This window comes from Theobroma cacao, chromosome 9 (assembly GCF_053813885.1).
Source record: "Theobroma cacao isolate CCN51 chromosome 9, ASM5381388v1, whole genome shotgun sequence".
NCBI lineage: Eukaryota > Viridiplantae > Streptophyta > Magnoliopsida > Malvales > Malvaceae > Theobroma > Theobroma cacao.
Window position 1 is genome coordinate 1,645,507 of NC_142647.1, and position 23,577 is coordinate 1,669,083.

A 23,577-nucleotide genomic window follows, 5' to 3' on the forward strand; every position below is an offset into this window, starting at 1 on the left:
GTAATAACTTATCATTGCATAATTACACTGTCCGTTCACTATGTGGACCCCACGGAATTATTAAGAACCCAACAGGGGATTCACCGAGGGACACTGTCGTAACACCGCACGCTACCCATTGGCGATACACCATCGCACGTGTCATAATTTCATTGATTCAATCATGGACAACTGCATCGAAATCGTGCCATGTGGGTGTCGTTCACTGGGACTCGATTTGGTAACCGTCGGATTGACCTAGGGGACAAAATGGGAATTCGACGCGTAAGAAAACTGGTATAAATCGGAGCCTTATGCATTGAAGCAAGAAGAAGGGAAAGGCAAAGGCTTCCGTCTCCGTTTTTCCTTTTTGATACGAAAGAAAAGCTCTTTAATTTTTTTTCTTTAAAAAAAGGAAAAAAATCCCTTTGGGGAATGCAGAGAGATGAGAAGGGCATCGTTGACAAGGCCTGAGCTGTGTGGGCACGGTAAGCGGTCCATCGGCGGCAGGAATTGCCACCGTAAACACGTTGAAGACGGGTGATTGCCATGCACTGTCACCAAAAAGAGAGAAAGAAAAATAATTTGTTTGTCTCTCTGCTTTTAATCTTCTGTTTATGTGTGTTATCTCTTGTCGTTGTAAATATACCATAATTCAGATCGAAAAGATCTAATCGTTTTCTGTGTTGTATTGGTCTCACAAAAATGGCGGAGAAAACTAAAAGTGATCACTCGGCTTTGCTTCATGGAAAGTACGAGCTTGGTCGCATGTTGGGTCATGGAACCTTCGCCAAAGTCTACCATGCACGGAATCTTCAGACGGGGAAGAGTGTTGCCATGAAAGTTGTTGGCAAAGAGAAGGTGATTAAAGTTGGGATGATGGACCAGATCAAGCGAGAGATTTCCGTTATGAAGATGGTGAAACACCCCCATATAGTTGAGTTGCATGAAGTCATGGCGAGTAAGTCCAAGATTTACTTTGCCATGGAACTAGTTCGTGGTGGAGAGCTCTTCTCTAAGATTGCCAAGGGTCGGCTCAAGGAAGACCTGGCAAGAGTTTATTTTCAGCAGTTGGTTTCCGCTATCGATTTCTGTCATAGCCGTGGGGTTTACCACCGCGATTTGAAGCCGGAGAATTTGCTCTTAGATGAAGATGGCAACTTGAAGGTTACAGATTTTGGACTCAGTGCTTTCTCGGAACACTTGAAACAAGATGGATTGTTGCACACTACTTGCGGAACACCGGCTTATGTGGCGCCTGAAGTTATTGGGAAAAAAGGGTACGATGGAGCTAAGGCAGATATTTGGTCTTGTGGGGTGATTCTTTATGTGCTTCTTGCCGGGTTCCTACCATTTCAAGATGATAACTTGGTGGCCATGTATAGGAAGATTTATAGGGGAGATTTCAAGTGCCCACCTTGGTTTTCCCCTGAAGCTCGAAGATTAATCACCAAGCTTTTAGACCCAAATCCAAGTACCCGAATCACCATCTCAAAGATCATGGACTCGTCTTGGTTCAAGAAATCTATGCCCAAGACCGTGAGAACCAAGGAAGAGTTAGAGTTTGAAGCATTCAATGGTGACAAATCATCCAAGCCTGAGACGTTGAACGCCTTTCATATCATTTCCTTGTCTGAGGGCTTTGATTTATCGCCTCTGTTCGAAGAGAAGAAGAGAGAAGAGAAAGGGGAGCTGATATTCGCTACAACAAGGCCGGCAAGCAGTGTAATATCGAGACTGGAGGAGGTGGCCAAGTCGATGAAATTCAGCGTCAAGAAGAGCGAGTCAAGAGTGAGGTTGCAGGGTCAGGAATGTGGAAGGAAAGGGAAGTTAGCAATTGCTGCTGACATATTTGCAGTGACGCCGTCGTTTTTGGTGGTGGAAGTTAAAAAAGACCATGGTGATACCCTTGAGTACAACCAGTTTTGCAGTAAAGAACTCCGACCGGCGCTTAAGGACATTGTCTGGACGTCACCCGCCGAGAACTCGACACTGGCTTGATTGGGGCTAAAAAACCCAAAAAAAATTAGGAGGTGGGAAGTTATATGTTCTTTCGACCATTGTTCGATGATGTTATTGTTGTTGTTTGTTATTGTTGGGATTGTTTAGATGGAAAAATGGAAGCAGAGGGCCTTCTGTTCTGGTTTTGTTCTGTTCTTTGATTATTTTCCATCAATGTCTTTGTGGGTTTGGTCCTTGTATGTGTGAATCATTCCGCAACTTTATTGTTGTTTGATTCATTTATGTTGATGTTTTCATGTTGATATGTGCAAGTGGACTGCTTCAGTTACTGCCTTTCTCTGCAACTTTTCTTTTTTCATGGTGATATCTTGGATTAATGATTTCTTATCATATTACCAAGCATTGATTATTGCTTTCCCTAGCACTGCAGCATGAATTTCCCTAGTTGATATTTCAATGGTTAGTTGGGATTTAGGAACCATTTTACAATTTCCATTTGGGAATTGGGAAAGCACACCTTAATTGTCCATTGCCGTATCCAAATTTTCAACTTCTAAAGCTAATCAAGCCACTTGTCTTGACTCTAGTTGTAACTCAGCTTATAAACGAGGATGTTGTACATCTCATCAGATTAATTTGTGGTACATCTGACGTCCGCCCACAAAGCAAAACAAATTAGTCTAGGAAAAAGGTGAACTTAGTGTAGTATAAAGATAAAAGTTTTCCATCATAATTTCGTCTCAAGGAAGCCAGATGTCGTTTTGTGGGGTTTAACTTTGACATACTTTGATTTTTCCTCTCAATTATTGACCTACAATTGCACCAAAGGCTATAGCCTTTCACAGCATTTGGTTTCACCGCATCTCTTTAGAGTCTCCATTTTTTGTTTCATTGTCTACTTTTTATGGTACGTTTGGTTGGCGGAATAGACAGGAATAGAATAGAATAGTTATTATGTGGGAATAGAATGAGGTGGGAATAGAATAAAATAGTTATTACTTAGTTTGGTATGACAAAGGGAATAGAACAGGAATAATTATTATGACTTATTGTATTGTTTGGTTGGTAACAATAATTTTGGAATAAGAAAGGAATAGAAAATAAAAAGACAAAAACACCTTTTATTATTTATGTGACATTTTATTTTTATTAGATTTTTTAAATATTAATAATCTAGAATTTAATTAAAATATTAATAATAAATCATTTAAATATTAACATTTATTTAATTTAAATATTATTATGATTAATTTTTATTTTATTTTATTTTTAAAATATTAATAATTGATAATTTATTTAAAATATTAATAATTGATAATTTCAATATTAATATTTATTTATTTTTTAAAATATTAATATTTTATTTAATTTAAATATTATGATGATCAATTGTTTTATTTTATTTTATTTTTGAAAATTAATAATTGATTATTTATTTAAAATATTAATAATAGATAATTTAAATATTAATATTTTATTTAATTTAAATTTTATTATGATTAATTTTTTATTTAATTTTTTAAATATTAATAATTGGTAATTTATTTAAATATTAATAATTGATGATTTAATTATTAATATTGTTTATCTAATTTAAATGATATTATGTTTATTTATTTTTAATTTATTTTGTTTTTAAATAGGAATAATTTATAATTTATTTTATTAATAATTGATAATTTAAATATTAATATTTTATTTATAATTTAATATTAATATTTTATTAAAAATTGGAATCAAGTGAGAGAAAGAGGAGAGAGAAAAATAATATTTTATATTAATAAAGTTGTAAATTTTCAAACTTGTAAGGGGTATTTTTGTCTTTATTCATTTTTAAATTTATTCCTCAACCATGGAATAGCTAATACCATGAGGGAGGGTGGTATTAGCTATTCCTTGGTTTTAAAAGATTTTGAAGAATAGCCATTCTATAGGAATGGCTATTCCTTGTATCATTTTCTAACCAAACAAAGGAATAAAAATTCCTTGGGAATAAAGGGGGAATGGCTTAGCCATTCCCCCAACCAAACATGCTATTAAGGATTTATATTCCATAGCAGGCAACAATATGGGTCCCTTGAAAGCTTCTGGTGATATAATGATCATCATCTTCAACTTTTTTTCCCTTTTTTAAGAGGTCTTTTTGGCTGTTTTAAGACGCTTAAACCTTGGGAATAAAGGGTGAGCCTGAATTTTGCAGCAGTCATTCTATGTCTATAGGTGGTGTTGGAACCTGCAAGTTTAGGCTTCCGAGTATCAAAGTATCAAGTTCAATTTACTGTCCCTGGATGCCATGACTTGCCATGGAAAACTAGCAAAGAGGTCTTTGGATTTTTTACACTCAGAAACCCAGTGTCGGGCCACCCCGATGTGGTCCTTTTACTGTTAAGGTTTGCTGTCCTGGCTGGCCTCTGAAGCAATACTGGAAGTAAATGGTGGGTGGTAAGCTTATAGGAGGGTCCAGCTACTTGAATTAGATTATAGGATCTAGCACTTGAACTTTGGAACTCTTCCTTATCTTGTGTTGCTACTTCTATGTCTCGATAGTAAAATGTCTATGATTCTCATTTAATAGAGATTTTTTGTCCAGGTCGTGCCTTGAATGGGCTTGCGGAGCGAAGGCAGGTTTTTGGTCCGGCTTCTTCTATATCGCAAGTGGAAGGTTAAAAAACCTAACAGCAACTTGGGGGCAGACAAGAGGTGCTGTCAGGTTGGAATAGAGACAATACAATGGCCAAGTTTTCATTCATGTGAAGGACAGCGACTGTCACATTTCGGGTGATTAGAACTTGTCCCAGAACCACTTCCAGGCACATGGGTTTTTGGCTTTCTCTTTGAAGGTTATCTTCTCCATTTCCACCTCAACTCTCCCACCCTTCTGAATACTGAATATTTGTTTTTAAAGGTTGAAAAACACACCAGGAGACTCAGTTCCGTCCAAGTGCCATCGACTTTGTAGCCAAGTAGATCTAGATCTCAAATTCAGAGTCCTAGAACAAAGGAATACATATTAAATTAATTGATAAATAGGAGAAATTTCTCTCTCTCTTTTATCAAATCAACACTTGTGCCACTTTTTTAAGTCCGTGGCTTACATGCATTGCATGTTCCCGAGGGATTAAGACGATATTAGATTTTTAAAATAGTAAAAATAACAGATATATCAAGTAATATAAATTATGAATGATTTAATATAAAAATTAAAAGAAATACCATTTATTTTGATATTATATTAAAATTTTTGAACATGTATTTAATTTAAAATTAATTGATAACAGACCAAAACTGTCTTTTCAAGAAATGAAAGCACAGGAGAAAAGAGAAAAAAAGGATAACATTTAGTTCTTGTTTTTTTCCACTTTAAGCAGCCAGTTAAAGTAAGTTGAAAGCTTTATACAGCATCTTATCGTTTCTATTTATTAGCCATCCTGCCTACCATTTAACAAAGAGCCCATTGGCCAATGCAGAGATAACCCTTTCTCATTATTGCTCAATGCATTTATATTTCATAATCCCCACCTTCAACTAAAAATAATAATAATAATAATAATAGGGTCTTCACAATTTCATGCAAACGTTCATTAACTCTAGCTTTTTCTTTCACTGGCAATTGTGTTTGGTAAGAGAGAAAAAGAAAATGAGAAAAGGAAAGACATGGACGGAAAATCTACCTTCTTTCTGTCTTTCATCATTGTTTGTCCTTTCCATTTTACCAAACATAATGTGGGTGATAATTTCTACTTCAAATTTATGCAAAAACATAGTGTAACAGGAAACAGCACCTCGTGCTATCAGGTTTACTTAACCTAATACTTTGTTTTATATAATTAATCACAAGATAATATATTTTATTGGCCAGTAATCACATCCCTAATATGGATGGTGATGCATGCATTCCTGCACATTGTACTTAAACGATTCTTTTCTCTTGTATCGATGCGGGGAAGGTGTTTTGTTGTAATTCATAGAGGTTAATCATTAATTCTTTGATAACTTCATCTCTAATTCTAATTCATGCCTAATCAGCTAGGGTGGGCCATACCAAATGGACGGTTCAACTTCAGAAGCCGAAAAGCTTTTCAGAATGATTATATTTAATATACTGTCGATGTATAATATAAGTGTTACCTCATTTTAAATTATAAGTACTTACATTCATAATTTATAAATTTATACAGTGATAGTGTATCAAGTATAAATATTTTTTCAAAAATATAATGTGTTATAAAAAGATCCAAAAACTATAACCATAATTCTTTGAAAATCCAACTTAACTACCAAAGAATATGAACCACATTTCAAATCGTGATTATGGGTTAAGATTAATTTAGTCATGAAATTGCACATGATTGAGAGGGAAATCTGACCTAATTGGTCCAAGTGGTTACAATCATAATGAAGAAAGACAAAAGGTAACCCAATGCTTGGTCCCAGCTTCGAAGGTTACCCTAAAAGGATACTTTAATCGAGTTGATTGATTTGAGGCCAATAATTGAGATGCTTTCTGTTTCTGTCTGAACCAAAATGGAAAGGGGAGGTGTATCAATGGGCCCATTGTGGAATTGGACCAGTAGGGCCCATGCTGGGGAAACCTTTGCGTGGGCCAATGACATGGGATGGAAACCTCATGATTGGGCCTCAAAAACTGGCCCATTCTCCAAGTTCCAACCAACCCTGTTCGGGCAAAAGACTACCAAGGGACAGACAAATAATTACGCTTTGGGTTCCATAACTTAAGCCGTTCTTTTGCATGTACAAACCAGAATCGCCAGCCACACAACAACAGGGCGACAAATGAAGCAAGCAACGATCATATTAGGAAGGCAAACAAAATTCTAGCAAAGAACCAAGTTTTTGACATATTCACTGCTCGCTGCTGTCGGCACGATATAACTGTTCTTCTCGTTCTCGTTGAAATATATTCATTGTACATAATTAAAACGAAAAATAGAAAATAGTGAACTTTTTTTAGTCAAACAATGTTAGAGTTACAGAAGTATCAATCATGATGAACATGTTCCCTCCACACCTCCTAGCTTCAATTTCTTCTCCCTAACAGACAGCTTCCCACCTTTCGTGAACCCATAATTTTTGCTGCTATTTGAATTATGAACTTATCGCCAAAATCAACATGTTGCTTCTAGTTGCATCCCCAGCTTAGGGTGGTAAGTGGTACCTTGTAGCAAACTTTTCAGGGATATGAAATGCCTTCCCAACATCACTTCATTTTAAATGCCTCCTCGAAGAAATGTTAGTACCGCCTTTAGAAAGTTTTTGGTCCATCCGAAATTCCACATTCCCTTTTAAATTTTCAAGGATGAACCATGTGAATTGCAAGCTACTGGAATCCATATCTGAACATTTCCTTCGATCCGATATGATTCTGAGGAGCACAACACTAGAGTTAGAAATTTCAGAAAAGTGATATCAAGAGACATAGGTAACAGATTGAAACTGATCAATAATGTAAGTGGCAAATCATTGTCGTACCAAAAGGAAAGAGTTAGAAGTGCTTTAAATATAACATAAACAGACAAATTATGAAAACCGCCGGCAAACAAAAGGGGAAAATAAAGCTTTGAATTGAAAATCATCGACAACACAGTAGATTGAAAACTCAAAATCATCCTTGAAGACCTTTCAAATAACAAGGCCAGCTACATAAACTATATTAATTCTGGTATGCTTTCACAAGCTACTTGGATTCTATTTTTAGCTAGCTAGAGCATCGTCGGATAAATCTAGAAAATCAACAAAAACCGGAAAGTGGGGAGTAAAGATACACAGATAACAATATATGGTAAATTCTACCGATCGCGATTCCAAAACACAATCAAGGATAAACTGTCTACCAGATTATGCATGATAAATCAAGTAGAAGCTAGCAGTTAGAGTCTAATTCTTCTTCATTTTTAATTGTGGTATACCACTAAACAAATCTAATACCTAATAGACTGATGATTGGATTCAGAATGCAAGCCTGTGAATAAACATAAGAAAAGATTTGGAAAAGGCATGAATAAGCCCTTAGAGACACCAAAGATGTCCACTAAATAGAATGGTAAATAACTTGAGACCAGAAGCAATGATTTAAGCCTGAAAACCACTAAGTATTTCTATGTTTCCAACCTCTAGTGAAAAAAGAAAACAGTAATACAATTAACTTGGAAATAAAATGGCTACAAGCAAGAGTTTCACACACTGCTATCATGGAAAAAGATATCAATGTAAATCAAGGTAGATTGCATTCTCCACGCAGGAAAGGTAAGATCTAGGAATAGAACTGAATTCTTGTATCACTGTATGCACAATTGTTCTATTTTAAATAACTCTAGCAGTTTCTCCTATAAACTTAGCAGCAAGAAGATTCTAAAAATTCATTCCATGAGAAACACCATATTAACTAAAATAGGACATATCAATCATATTAAGCCAGTCTATAGTGCATATACTTCCAACTTTCATATGCTAAAAAGTACGAAATCTTTCTGGCATCTTCTGTCTTCATCCTTGGAATCAAAGAGAACAAAAATACTAAACAGTAATTGATTAAAAACCAAGCCTTGAGGAAATCAAGGTATCCAGCACATCTATTTTACTTTTTGAGTCTTTCTGGAGGCCAAGTAAAAATTCTGGAAACTGGATTAATACTTGATAGAAAGTTGACTTCATGGTAGCATTTGGATAAAGCACAACCAAAAAAAGCCATGTTGCTCTAGTTTATGTCAACAAAAGCCCCAAGACATAGTTAAGATATGTTGAACATTGAGCAATATATTTTAATCCTATGGCAGTTAAAATAAGCTGACGAATGCCTTGCAAAAAGAAAAAAAAGCTGACGAATTTCATAGATTTTGATAATAAGGTGCAGTCAAAGTTTTTTTAATTAGATAAAAGAAACAGTTAGAGTTCAGTTTTCACCAATCATAATGAGATCAGAAAGTATTATTACCTCATTTACATAAGCAATAATCCTTAGCATTAAGCCTGTATACAGATCAAGTAATTTTTCCTTTATTACCCCATAAATTGATAAATATTTAGAAGACCAAAGCACCACATTTCCCTAAAAGACCAAAAATCTTATACGATCTTGCTTGATAGCTTTGGACAACATATCAATTCTACTTCTGAACAACAGAACAAGTAAAACTAGGAACTAACAAGTAGATGCTACAAAGTTGCTTGACACTTCCGGAATGTGTTGTACCTTTCACTATGTATTCTTTATTTTCTTTTGAAAGGCAAAAGTAGAAGCTATTCATCTATTCACTTCATTTAATTAGGAAACAAATTAAATTTAATAGCAACTGTTAAGGAGGCTAATGATAATAAGCTGTACTCTCTATGTAAATTTTAAGTCATTCCATAATATTTAACTATGTTGATCGAATGCAGTTCCACAACATGGAAAACCTATTTACTGCACTAATTAATTAATGGAAACATTGTAGAACATCAAATTCTCAAGGTGAGTAAATCATCTGTCTTTAGAAGTGGATATGGCATTCGGTAGGATCTGCTGGTGCAAATCTATAGCAAGCAGTCTAGAAAGGCTGGTTATCCGGAGCAACTACAACGAACAAAGGAGGCTAAAGTGGCATAAACAAACTTACAAGAAAGAGGCAAAGATGAGTTTACAAAATTACAAGAGCTACTTGCAATTGATTTGAGTAGTTACTTAGAAATTTCATTCACTTGATGACTACATGAAAGTCGTGTAAGTTGTCACTTTTTCACATTTTTATGAATAATTCATCATATCCCAAGGTCGTAATTTTAGGTAATGTGCTCTATGATGTGTCGTGCCCTTTCCTTGCCTCATTCAAGTATTAGAGGCCTTTGGCTTATTGCATTAATTTTCCATGTGTCCTTCAGACCTTCACCACTTTGTTCATTTTGTTATACACATGGTTGAACACAAATATAGTATGAAGGTAATGAATACCTACCACTATTATATATATAACATATACAGAATAAGGGAAAAATCTTGTAAATACTAGCGCCACTCATTTTGACAAATTATAAACATCTAAACAACAATAAATTTACTAGCTCTTATGTGCAATAATTTTGGATTCATAAAAAATTTCATATCCTTATGGGCTAACAGGTTCTATAAGACTTATATGAGTTTTTTTTTTAATAAGCCTTTCAATATTTCATTGAATAAAAGTTAGAAGTTACTTCAATTGTAACTCTCCAAACAGAGAACAAAAGATTTTCTAGACAATAGTCCTATAGAACCTGTTAGCCCATAAGGACATGTACAGGGCTAACAGGTTCTATAGGACTTACATCCAAAAAATATTTCATTGAATAAAAGTTCGGAGTTACTTCAATTGTAACTCTCAAAACAGAGAACAAAAGATTTTTTGGACATAAATCCTATAGAACCTGTTAGCCCATAAGGACATGTACAAGGCTAACAGATTCTATAGGACTTATGTCTAGAAAATCTTTTGTTCTCTGTTTTGAGAGTTACAGTTGAAATAACTCCGAATTTTTATTCAATGAAATATTGAAAGACTTATTAAAAAAAATTTCATATAACATAAACTGTTCCTAGAATCCTTCTCCAATCATACATGAGTTTCTGTTCTATCCTACCTAAACCGTCTTCAAACACATACCATTTCAAAATCTCACTTTTCAGTTCTAGACTTCTAAAACAGGTTTTTCTAGTGAAGCTATTCGAGATTTTTAATTGAACTTTCAAAATTAGAAAGACATTGGCTATATACGGTAGTCTTAATCTCCATCCATATTAGCCATGATTTAAAATCTAGTGTTACATGTTTGAGAGATTCTGGAAAATGACAATTAGCAATGTATGAATCCAACATATAGATTATTAACAAAGATCCAAAGTAAATACATAAGCCAAACCAAGGATTAAATTCTTGTAATGTATCGGTTGTGTTCAAAAGCAATTAAGGCTGCTTTTTGACTAAGATCTAATATCTATTTTGATTAATGACACTCCTAACTGACTGGAATACGCAAAGATAACTAATTAAACTCATATACAGAGGTCGAATCCCATCCATAGAGATGTCATTGCACTTGATTATTTTCTAATTAGAATAAATTAGCCAACACTCTATGCTGTAACATGCCACCATTGTCACCCTAATGTTTCAAAGCTTATCACTACAATCCACAACCAACCTCATGGAAGACGAGTACGTAGTTCATGCTATGGATATAGCCTCTCAAACATCATGTGCCATCACTATCACAAGAACCACCACTCCCACAAAATCCTTATTATTGACCACTACATCGAACATGAGTTTGCACTTTATGCTAATATGTCTTTGCTGTTACTTTCATTCCTAAACAGAATAGTCACAATCACAGGTAATATCATTTCAACAACCACTGACAGCATAAGTCACCTAAGCTAGAGAGGGATTCTACCATTGGAAGTTCTAATCTTTTTGGCTCAATAACTGTTAATTAGCCTTTTTGAGTGCAGCATATTACCATTAACATATAATGGAAAATCAATGACCTTACAAGATTATTTTTTTTTAATAATTAATATTTGAATTTTAACCGTCAGAATGTGATTTTTGCATGGTTACCTTGCAAGCAAAACCAAATATCTCAAGTTTTTAAAGACAAAATCAAAATAACAACCAATGCTTTATATTAATAGAACAACCATATAATAAGATTGACCTGAGGGTGTTTTTATGGTTCCAAAATATATGAAGAAAATATATAAAATTAGCATGAAACTAAATACATATTTATTTATCAAATATAATATATTCAGCATAAAATTTAGCAACCTAATTTTCATCTCATTGTAGCATTGTCACACACTGAAAGTACTATATACTGGCACCAAAATTACCTTTGGATTACTGTCAAAACTCTTATACTAGACCATTTTATCAAATGCTTAAAAGCCTAACCTAAGCCCCCTATATTCTAAAAATGAATCTTTAAAATTAAATATACATGAATCAAGTGACAACTTCAAAATCAAGTAATATAAAGGCGCATGCTCATGATCACTCATCTACCAGTTCCAGCCAAAAATCAAATACTAGCCGATCATCAATATCAATGTGCTCCCTTCATTTGGTTCCCTCGAATTTATTGGATTTTATATGTAAATCACGATATTGCTATATAAAAAGTTGAAACAGTGTAGGCTGTAAACGTAGACAACACTTTCTCAGGCAACAGAAGTCCACCAACTCTTAGGCCAACGTCAAGGATATCACCACAGCTCCTGACCCAATTTTAACAAGCAGCTGGGATCTCTTAGATGATTATACTATGTCTTAAAATATAATATCCACCAGATAGCCCTTAGACACAAATTCATATCAATTTAGGATTCCCTTATTTGTATGAAGGACTCCATAGCAAACAAAATGCATGTTTGATTATCACTTAACAAAAAGTTATATATATATATATATATATATACATATCTATCAAAAGTTGTGAACTCAATATTAATTTATTAAATAGGCATGCTCAAACAGCAAGAAATAACTTCCCTTAAGATGAAGATCAAACACTGAATTGAAGGATAATTAGCACAAATAATCCTAAAGTAAAAGACATTTTAATTGAATTCTGGAGTCACTCCTATCTTGTTTACATATTGTTCCCACAAAATTTTTATACCAATCAATTCATTAATCCTTCTTTGATCATTTATCTTCTTCCTTGACAAGTTTTAGACAATCACTGTAGCTGCAATTTAATCAATGTATCTATTCATTCAAGAATAGACTCAAAATCTCGATTCCAGCATTGAGAAATGCGTTCTTCTCTAGATTAAAGACTAACCTCTCAACTAATCACATAAAATTTGAACAAAAGAGGTTCAGTAAAAACATCATCATTAACCAAAACAACCTTCAAGGAAATTGAACATGGTTACCTGAATGATTAACCTGTGCAAATCAGAAACACAGTTTGCTGCCTCCCAAACCCAATGCCAAACAAAGTGCTGTGTAAAAAATTGAAAACATATTTACTACTAAAATATTAAAAGACCAGCTTGAAAAAAGAAGATTAATACCAGCTTCAAAGAAGACGAACTCTACATTATTAGAGAAAAATCCACTGACTGAATCAAAGTAACCTGCATTAGGAACTTTCCAGCTGCCAAGCCTTCAATAATGAATAGGAAATATCGCATATTTTTGCAGAAAATAAGAAAAAGATGTCTTCCAATTTCTACCACAAGGAGTAGAGTGACCCATAGTTTTTCAGTAACTGAAAAGAAAGCAGCCAATACTACCAGATCCAAAACCCTGGGGCAAGCCCAAATGCAGTCAAAAGCTTCAGTGGTTAGACAACAAAATCAAAACGGAATCAGATATCAGAATCAAAAACAACAAAGATTATTACCTTTTGTTGACTTGACTTCTTGGACTCTCGTTTGGGGTCAAAACGCAGAACACCAGATGGCGAAAACCCCAAATCAGAGCCAGATTGAGGGTAAAGAACACAAGCCAGACATGGCCATTTCCTTGCATGGTTTCCAAGAAAACAGGAAGGTGAAGAGGAAGAGGGTTTTAACCAAAGCAAAGAAAATAAAAGCTGATTACGTGAATGAACATAAAAATTCCAAGATACCGATACAGTTTTCCGTTAAAATGAGAACAGTAACCAGGCGTACCTTCAAAGAAGCCACTTCGTCCTCCTCAAAAGGGAGAGGCATCAAAAGTCACGCTTCTTTCAAAGCTCAAAACTATTGTTATTTTAATATAAAAATATTCCCAAAAAGATCAGCAAAATTTAGCAATTAATACCTCAAACTTATTAGTTGATAAATGATAACCCCAAAAAAGGAAAAGAGCTTATGTTCACGCTTACTTGCCTCTTTATCTCTTTGCCATACAACAACAACAGTACTCCTTCTCTTTGCTAACTCCCTTATCTTATGACTTGTCTCACACACATAAAAATGGGGGATTTCAATCTCTGTCTAAAGCAAAAGAAAGGGTTTAAGAGGGTTTCGTTGGCTGAGAAAGAAGAAAAGACTTATTTCATGATATAGTTGAACAAAAAAAAAGCCTGCTTTTTTTATGTGTCATCTCTATCTCTCTGACCCTTCTTTCCCCGTGTACTTGTTTTTTGAGCAGTGACTCATTCTTATCCGAAGAACAAGGGAGAAGGACATGTGGATGGATGAAAACAAAAACATCTGGAAAAATAGACACTCGAGGCGTCATCTCTGGAGATTGAGTGAGATAGAGAAAGAAGAAGATAAAGAGGGGGACATATAAATAACAAACATTGTGAGGAAACACAATGCAAAAGCCGAAGCTGACAGAAGAGAAGTGAGCACGCACCCGCAAAGGTATGGCTTTTCATACAATTGCCTGCGTGTGCTCACTCTCTTCTGTCAGTCTCTCTGTGTCCCTCTTCCTCTTCTTATCCCGAATTATCATCCACTCTTTCCCCCACCAATTCCCATACACATGATCTTTACCATCTTTAGTTTAACTGTCTGAAAATGGACCAAAAATGGAAACAAAAAAGTGAAATCCTAGATTAAATGGGAAAAACCAAACCGCCACCCAACTGCTGCTTCATACAGATCACCCCTCATATGAAACTCAACCGACAGATCTGAAATCATCTTTTATATACAAATATAAAGATTTCTCAACAACCCTTTTTCTGGATACCCATTTTAAGTAGGTATATATGACTATGAGTAGGACAAAGAATTAGGGTTTTCTTTAATCACTCCCCCAAAGACCCAAAAAAGCCTTTTCATCATTTTCCAACCAACTGATAAACCCCAACCCCACCTAAAACCCTTTACACTTATCCTTACAACTCTCTCTCTCTCTCTCTCTCTCTCGTTTCTTTTCTTTCAGCAAATTAGCTTTCCCCAGCTGCTGCTCGCTACCTGCTGCACCCTCTCTGAACTCTAATGCTTATATGCCACTTGCTTCTTGTTTTCCTTTGCAAAACCTGAAGTTTCAGACCCTAATTTGGACACAAAAAATTTTACCATCATCGAATGAAGACAACAACAGAGAGATCAAACAAAAAGATGTACAGGTTTTTAGTTTCAGAAAATAATAATAATTCACTGTTATTATATATATATATATATATATATATATATATTTTTTTTTTTTTTTTTTTTTTTTTTTTTTGGTTTGTTTTGGCTTGACTTTGTCTTTGTCTGCGACTGCTCAACTAAGAACGGATAAGAGAAAAACGGAGGGAATAGAGTGCAAGAGAGTTTGATTACGTGTCCAGTATTTATTTGTTAGAAGGCAGTAAGCCACGTGGAGGGTAATAAATGGAATATAGTTACGGCTCTGATTTGACCGGGAAAGGAGTGATTTGGGCCGTAGGATTATCATCAAATGGATGGTGGGCCCCTACTGTCGGTGATGTGGGTCTGTTTGGAAGTTGTGTGGTGGTAGATGGGGCTGCGTCAGATCAGGCCATAAGGGAAACAAAGACAAAAGACTTCCCCCCCTTCCCCTCTTTTGAATTTACAAAATATCTCCCTCTAACTCTCATTTCTTTTTTTGTTTAATCGTTCAATTGAATGACAGCCAAAGGATAATATAATTAATTATTGAATTAAATTATTCAAGACCCAAAAATAAACTAATAATGGGCACGTAAATAATAAAAAGCAATGGCATTTGACTCATAGTTACTCTCGTCCTTGACCCGCACTAGATTTTTTTACTTTGACATTCACTGCATGCAGACAAGCCAAGCTGCACGTGACGAGAGCCTGCACGCACCATCGAGCCTCCCATATAATCAAAAAAGAACTCTCGATCCAGGGGAGGAGCGTCCCTTCGTAGTGGGGGGATTTTTTTAATTTTTTATATGTATGATATATTTTTTAATAATTTGTTAAAATAAATAATTAATATAATTAAAAAATAATAAAATGACTTTATAAGTTTTATTCAAAATTTTAAATTTTTTTTATTTTTTAAGTTTTTTTACTCATCCTTTTTTTTTATCTTTTCTGTTTTTGTATTATGAAATTAATAAGAGGTAAAGTTTTTATTTTTTTTATTTTTTTTCAATTTTATTTTATTTTATTTTTTCATATATTTTAAGTTTTCATAATTTTTTTTTATTTTTTAAATCATCAATCATATTTTTTTTGTTATATAGATTATATTTTCTACTTCTTATAGTTTTTTTTCTGTTATATGAATTTTATTTTTAATAATTTTAATTTTTAAAAATTAAAAAATTATTGTATATGCAAATCTCAAATCTAAATTCTAATGTTGTATTATTGGTTATTGTTTAAAATTTCAACAATATATTATTTTTTATTAATCCTAATTATATAAGAAAAAATTATCTTGAGTGTATGTTTTTAATGTGCTTTACGTTTTATATTTAGTTGAAAGGAAATTATCTTGAGTATAAGAATAAATTATTAATTCTGTATATCGTATTTAACTATTTATATTTTGTGCATTATAGTTTAATATTTAGTATTACAAACTTAAATATAATAAAATGAGAATATTGGATATTGAGAATATTAGATATTGACTATATTAATTTTTTAATCATTTATATTGAGAAAGACAAGACTTCGAAACAAAATAGATGATAAGTTTTTTACAAATAAGTTAGTTGTTTATATTAAAAAAGATATTGCTATCGTCAAACAAAATTTTTTTAGAGCACTATTATAAGTTTTTATTTTATTTTATTTTACATGTTATATAAATTTATTGTTTATTATAAATCTTTTGATTATTAATGGTTAAGTTTAATATATTAATATTAAAAAATTTTAACTTTTACTCTTCTTAACCTTTGTCCCCCAATGAAAATTGGCCAACTACGCTCCTGTCTCGATTTGTCAATTTTTATTATGTTTGGATCTAATTAATTTTCTCGTATTGAGTCAAATTAAACCATAAGCTCTACTTCTTCGAATTATTATAGTTTCAATTTATTTTTATACGTAAAATGCATGCTAATTCTATCTTAAAAAGAAAACAAATTATTGATTTCAAATTAATTATAGGACATTCTCAAATTTTGAAATAATTATATATTGTAACAAAAAAAAAGTTGACATAGCTTATTATTTATATTATTTAATTTATTTTTATTTTTTAATTTATCATATATAAAATTAAGTTAATTTAATCTTGATAAATAGATAATATTATAATTCATAATAAGATCTAATGAAGCATGTGAGACTCTAATTTCAATGTGAGTTTATTAACACATACTTGTACAAAAAATTCGTGCAATTACAAATTTACTGTATAAAGTTATGACTAAATCGTCACTTTCGTCGACAAAATTACATTAAGAATTTCACTGGAAAGATCATAATACATTAAATACTAACAGTTAATTTAGTCCTCTTTTCATTAATTCAAATAAGATATATTTTTATATGTCTTAAATTTTTATTATGTTGAATATTGATTTAAAATGTAAATTAATTATATATAAATTTAACAAAAAAAATTTTTTGCTGCATACAAAATATTATAATGTAATAGATTAGCACAAATTACAGATTACATTTTGTCGGCAAGAATATATACAAAATCGTTGCAAGTACTTTTGATAATCCTATTTGCAACACTTTTTGCATCATAACAAACCATATGTTGCTATAGAGAGAACAATCTATTTTTTGCAATAAAAGTCTCTATAGAAATTGTTATAAATAAATTTTTGTAGCATAATTATTTATTATAAGTATAATATTTAAAAATATATTTGAATTATTTAGAATTTTTAAATAAATTTTTATTTATTTATTGCTTTAATTAAGTTACTATATTTTTATTTTAAATCAAATATAATTAACGATTAACTAATTATTAAAACGTCACTTGTTATTTTATATCATGCAATATTGAAATAATATGTGATATGCTTATATGATATGATAATATGATAATGTGGTATTTTTATATTTCATATCAACATCATATTAATATTATGTCAATACTGCATGGATATAAAATGATAAGTTAATAATTAATCAATCATTATTTAGTATAAAACAAAAGTATAAATAATTTAATTGAACATGACAAAAAAAAAGTTACAATGTAACAAAAAAAATTGTAAATAAATAACACAATTACTTCCTAATATTGGTGGCTAAATTCATGACCAATGAGCCAAAAATTTGACAAAATCCATGACAACTGAATACATCAACATTGACTAATCACCAGTACAATTTGGGTACATTATATACAGTTTTGTACTATGTACCAAATCTTTCCCAAATACTTAAACAAGGTACTTAAGATAGCACAAAAATTTAAGCTTTAAGCTAAGCCCATTCCAATGTAATTAAACTCACCCCTAGGTGGATATGCTTCATTTTACAAAACAAATGTATAAATTATAATGGTTCAAACAAATTCATGTTAGAATTTCGATTTAAGTGAAGGGTTAAGGCAGGAATCTTTGAAAGAAACTTTGATCACATCGACAAAACTTATTAGTATGATTTTGACTTGTTTTCTTTTGGTTAATAAATGCTTTGTCTTTTGTCTTTGATCTAATCCCAAGTTTGGGATCAAACCAAAGGAAATCATACATTAATCTTAGGTTTAGTTTAACTCTTTAGTGATGTAACAGATTGATCCACAGCTTAACCAAGAAAAGATTTTGGTGGTGGCAGGAACCATTTTCCATTCATTTTTCTCAATCAAATACTGGTAATTGCCCTCATCACAGGGAAAAGAAAATCCAGGTATTAATTCAGATTCGCCATTCTATTTCTTTTTGCTTTCAAAGAGGGGATGATGACAATGGGGACAATGGGTATTGATGCATTTAAGCAATCTTTTCAATTGTAATATGTATTTGTTAACTTATATAAAATTATACACTTTAAATGAGTGAGAGATTCTGCTGGATTATGATAGTATATCAGTTTGTACTAGTTTAGTAGATGATGGAAGATCATAGCCCGCCTGTTTCTGTCCGTGAAGTTGCAGCTTCTTCACTTCTTGTTTCTTTGACTTGGTATCTTTTGCCTCTCCCACCTCGATGGCCTGCTGCCCTAGCTACCTTCGTCTAGTTTCTCCAAATGGGCTATACTGTAAGGCCATGAGCCAATGACCAAGATTGCAGACAATTACCAACAGGAAAAAACTGCTATGGAAGAGTAGTAGTAGTAGTTGTAGTATGTACACACACATATATATATATATATATATATACTGTATATCTATCTAGGTCTAGGCAGATAGCAACTCAATCTAACAAGTTCAGCGAATCAAAACAGCTGCCGTCTTTTTCACTGTACTACCCATGGACAGTGGCCACATCTCTAGCCAGCTTTAGATACCACAGCCTACTAAAATTGATTGAACTTTGTTGGCCCAACTAGCTGTATAGGCAAAAACTCTGTCTAACAACCACAAATACTCACTAAGGAAGCTTTCCTTTAGTTGTACATATCGGACAACCTAACCTCACTTTATTTATTTGTTTTCCTTCCGCAGTCAAAACTTCATTATCATGTACCTAGCAAATTGGCCACCACAAACTCAAAGCCCCCATTTTCCATTTTCCATTTTCCATTTTCCATTTTCATACAGTAGTGTTGTTTTTTTTTTTTTTTGGCCTTTTCCTCTCTCACTACCTTCCCAAGCAGGAAACGTACCTGCAGTACTCGATGTGCAAGTGGGGCGGCTTGGGGGTATAGCAACTTGCAGCTTAATGGCAGACGTCTGATAAGCCAAGGGACATTGAAGTGCTTGTGTCTGCTGCAAAAAATATCAATATTTACATTTTAGTGCCCAACTTTTTTCCATCTTTATCTTTTTCTTTCTTTCATTCTGTCTCGAATTACGTGCCTGTTTATGCGCGTGCATGTCATGGAAGAGCCCCCCTAGTCCCCTACTGTCCTTCACTTCCCTGGGTAATGATACTCTTCCCACTATAAATTCAGAATGATATTGTAGCAGTAGTTTTCATCTTTTTCCCCAAACATTAAACAGCAACCTGCAGCTAGCTTCAGGAAACCTCCATGTATTCTTACAGATTTTAATTATCCATATTTATGAGGGCTCTACTGTCTTCTTGTTTGAAAACATGTTTCCAATGAGAGCCTCTATGTTTAAATTGTAAGATGATCAGATATGGGAAAGAAGTCCTGATTACTTTGTTCTTTGAAAATTCCTTCATGGAATAGGGAATTGCAGCGGTTGACTTAACAAGGGATCTTGCTTGATGCTACAGCAGATTTGTGCATATTAGGCTGTTTTTGTAGCTAGAAGCTAGTATTCCACATTTCTTTCTTCATTTTGGCCCACTTAGATTGGATCCCCTACTCGAACAAATTTGTGATAGCTAGGTAAAGATATGACCATATGCATTATCTCTATTGACACTGACGCCATCCAACCAAAAGCAGCTTATTTATCACTTTCTCCAACTTCATCTGATCAAAGGTAGCAATCTTTCCTTAGCAGTACTCAGAAGTGTGAAACCAGTACCATAAAGTTGTTGAATTCGGGCACCCAAGAACTGATGGAAGATGAAATCATAAGCCAAATCAAATTATTAAGGATGGAAATGCAAGGAATGCATGCATGGCCAAGATGCCATGCCAAATATTGGTTAGCAGTGCTTTTCTGTCAATCTCTCAACAGTGTCATTTAAAATGAAAGGAGCCTAATTAAATTCTTGTACAAGACATGGAAATGCATATGGTGCACATGCAAGCGGACATCGCTATTAATTGTATATATGTTAAACAAGATATATAAAGTCATACACACAAGTAAACAATCAATTTCAATCAATTCGAAAAGAAGTTAGTCTCGTTTGTACGTTGCAATGACTCCATTATTTGATACCTAGATACCATACAAACTACTATTTCCCACCAACCCTAGGTAAACCTATGAATATAGTTAGAAGTTAATTTGCTTTGGTTCTTATTTCCCTTTTTCTTTTTCTTTCCCAAACCATTCCTCGCTAAAAAATACAGATTCAAGAATTGCATGCATTAATCATTAATAAACTTAACCCAAATTTGTTGCAGATGAGCCCACTAGACCTTTAGTCTCATTTAGCCCAAACCAAGCCCAACTAGACCCTCTTGAGGAAACGAAATGAAAGGAGCTCGGTAAGTGAAGAAGCAGCTCGTTCTTCCCTTGTTTGCTTGGTTCAAACTGGGAAGCCAACAGGCCATGGCGCTTGAAACTTATGCATCAGGAAAACAAGATGAAATCCACACTGACGTGCTTCTGAAAGCCAGGCAAGCATGCTACAAGGTCCCTCTCTTCCTACCCATCTTTTTAATCTCTATGATTCATCGTGAAAACCTTAGAATCTAATCGAAATGTTGTTTCTCTTTCTTTTTGGGGTTTGGGTGAAAAAAGGCTCGTGATGCATTTTATTCTTGCTTGGAAAAGCAATCGGACAAGAAACCCACTGAAATCGGGTCAGTGGGGCTGCTTTACCCCACTGAATGCAAAGGCTCCAGGGAAGAGTTCGTTAAGCATTGCCGCGCTTCTTGGGTAACTGAGTGCTATCTAATCTTAATCATTTAACCAGAAATTATGTTTCTTTCTCTCTTTTTTTCACTGTTTTTGAATTTGGGTTGCATTTGGGTTTTATTTTTGGTTTGGGTTGTATGTAGGTGAAGCATTTTGATAGGCAGTATTGTATGACGAAGAGGACGCAGAGGTTGCTTGATGATAGGGAAACGAGGAGAGGTCCGTTGTTACTTCCACAGCCTCACACTTTCAAGCCTCCAACCTCTCCTTGATTGTTTATTGAAGCTTTTAGACCGTTAGGGCCTTCTGTAGCTTGTTGAATACTTCTTGTTGAAATTGCACTTGTACAGCGTTTAGGATATACAATAACATAAATGCTTTTTTTTTATGGGAAATTGGATATCTGATAATAAAGAAATATGCATTTTTTGAATTTGGATTATGGTTGCCTTGTGGTTCTATAATGTTAGTTTTTGTGTGATTTCACGGTGCTTTTTGTTCATATATAGTGGGTGAATTTGCTTCCTAGGGATGCTTACTCATAACTGATGATAAACTTTGGGAACAAAGAGTGGTATTGTAGTTGCATTTGAAGCAAATAGTACTCGTTAGGATAAGTCTACATATTTTTGTCAGGGGTGTGAGGCTCGGTTTGGGCTCCTGATGAAGATTGGACCAATCATCATGGTCCATCAATGGCTGAATCTTGCTTCCTTTATTCAAGTCAGTGGGAGGTGCCCTATAACATGGGCTTAAGATTTGCTGAACCATCAGGGATTTGTTGATTTCATATATTCTATCTGTTGTTGGGTTCAGAAATTATGGATGCATGTCTTTTGACCTAAGAAGATTTGTCTGAATAAGTTTAAACTTGGTTGTGTATTTGTCAATTTTTAGGTTTTTCCTATCCATGTCTTTGTGGCTCTACCATCCATAATCCAGGAAATGTAACTCTAGTGTGATGATGAATGAACATTTTACGCTAGTTACAGGCTTTTAGTGTCATCCCAATTAAGCTTTCTTGGGTCATTTATTACAAATGTTAGTGTCATGTAAATATTTGGTTGACTTCATCCTATATCTCACCTAGGTGTGTACATTGAGATGCATTTCTTTCTACATTTTTGTGTCTTGTATGTAATTCTTTTTTAAAGTTACATTCGGAGCTCTGCATTGTCATCAATCATTTCTCTTCTGTTTCCTTTCTCTAAATTTAGACTATCTTGCATTCTATGCATAAGACTTGCATCACTTTGTTCCTTTCCTTGTTGTGACTCTTACTCTTAACATGTGCCTCTGCTCGCTGTATGCGCTTCTATTTTTTGTTTTGAATCATTCTCCTGTTCCTTTTGCCATCAAGTTGCGATCTTTGTTTCTCCTATAAAATTGACCATAACTACAACCTAGCAAGTAGAAGTTCAGTAGAAAGTTGTTGCTTTTTATATGAACTGTATGCAAGATTTAATTAATTTTTGAGCCAATCATTATGACTGTTGGATCTGTTGCCAAGCCCTAGCAAGATTTTGTGAACTAGCTTTAATCATTTAATCTATAGTAATAATTGAATTTTTACCTTTAATAACTTTACCTCTCTACTCAAGAAAACCATGAGGCATATCGTTAGTTTGAGTAGTTTATTTTCATACAACAGATTGGTAGTATTCATTTCTTTCACTCATCTACTCATATAATCCTATTGGTTCTCCATATCTGGTGGGAAACAATTGGACTTAGTCAGCTGAGATGTGGCTCTGCCACTGCTTGTGACCATTCTTCACTATGCAACTAGTGAAGCTGTATTTTGGCTTCAACAAGGAGTTGATTTATTGTTTAAATATAGTCCTATAGAGGTTTAATGTGAGTTTTAGAACACAATATCCTATCTGTCATGTAATACTCTCTCTAGACATGCTCACACAGCATTAAATTTTATGATAAAGAGGTGTTCTTTAGGAAAGGAATGAGGGAGTAATATCTTGAAGACAGCTAATCAATAGTTTAAACTATCAAATGTACTTGTGGAAGAATACATCTAATTCTGAAATCTGAACTACCAGCTTGTTTAATGGTTCTTTTTTCTTTCTGAATGAATATAGACTATGGAGCAGTAGCTTTTACTGGCTTGTTGGAGCAGATGGAT

The 23,577-nt window shown here is 33.6% G+C and overlaps 2 protein-coding genes and 1 long non-coding RNA gene across 5 annotated transcripts; 2 read left to right on the top strand and 1 right to left on the bottom strand.

Moving 5' to 3' along the window:
- The first annotated feature begins 297 nt into the window (after positions 1-297).
- On the top strand, positions 298-2,285 carry SIP3 (SOS3-interacting protein 3). Its single transcript, XM_007011892.3, has one exon. It carries the CDS (start codon positions 685-687, stop codon positions 1,978-1,980), a length of 1,296 nt encoding a protein of 431 aa, XP_007011954.3. The 5' UTR covers positions 298-684; the 3' UTR covers positions 1,981-2,285.
- Positions 2,286-6,736: 4,451 nt separating this feature from the next.
- Positions 6,737-15,032, bottom strand: LOC18587861 (uncharacterized). Of its 3 annotated transcripts, none has more exons than XR_016028436.1 (5): positions 13,802-15,032; positions 13,330-13,672; positions 13,023-13,232; positions 12,857-12,925; positions 6,737-7,324 (listed from the first exon to the last, which is right to left on the bottom strand). It is a non-coding gene; the product is annotated as an uncharacterized LOC18587861 (long non-coding RNA). The 3 variants fall into 3 exon arrangements; XR_016028437.1 differs by having other exon boundaries at positions 13,330-13,450; positions 13,601-15,030; XR_001929427.2 differs by having other exon boundaries at positions 13,330-15,028.
- Positions 15,033-20,863: 5,831 nt separating this feature from the next.
- Positions 20,864-21,870, top strand: LOC18587862 (Cytochrome c oxidase, subunit Vib family protein). Its single transcript, XM_007011895.3, has 3 exons — positions 20,864-21,212; positions 21,321-21,458; positions 21,581-21,870. The coding sequence occupies exons 1-3, from the start codon at positions 21,129-21,131 to the stop codon at positions 21,707-21,709; spliced, it is 351 nt and encodes a 116-aa protein (XP_007011957.1). The 5' UTR covers positions 20,864-21,128; the 3' UTR covers positions 21,710-21,870.
- Positions 21,871-23,577: the final 1,707 nt, after the last annotated feature.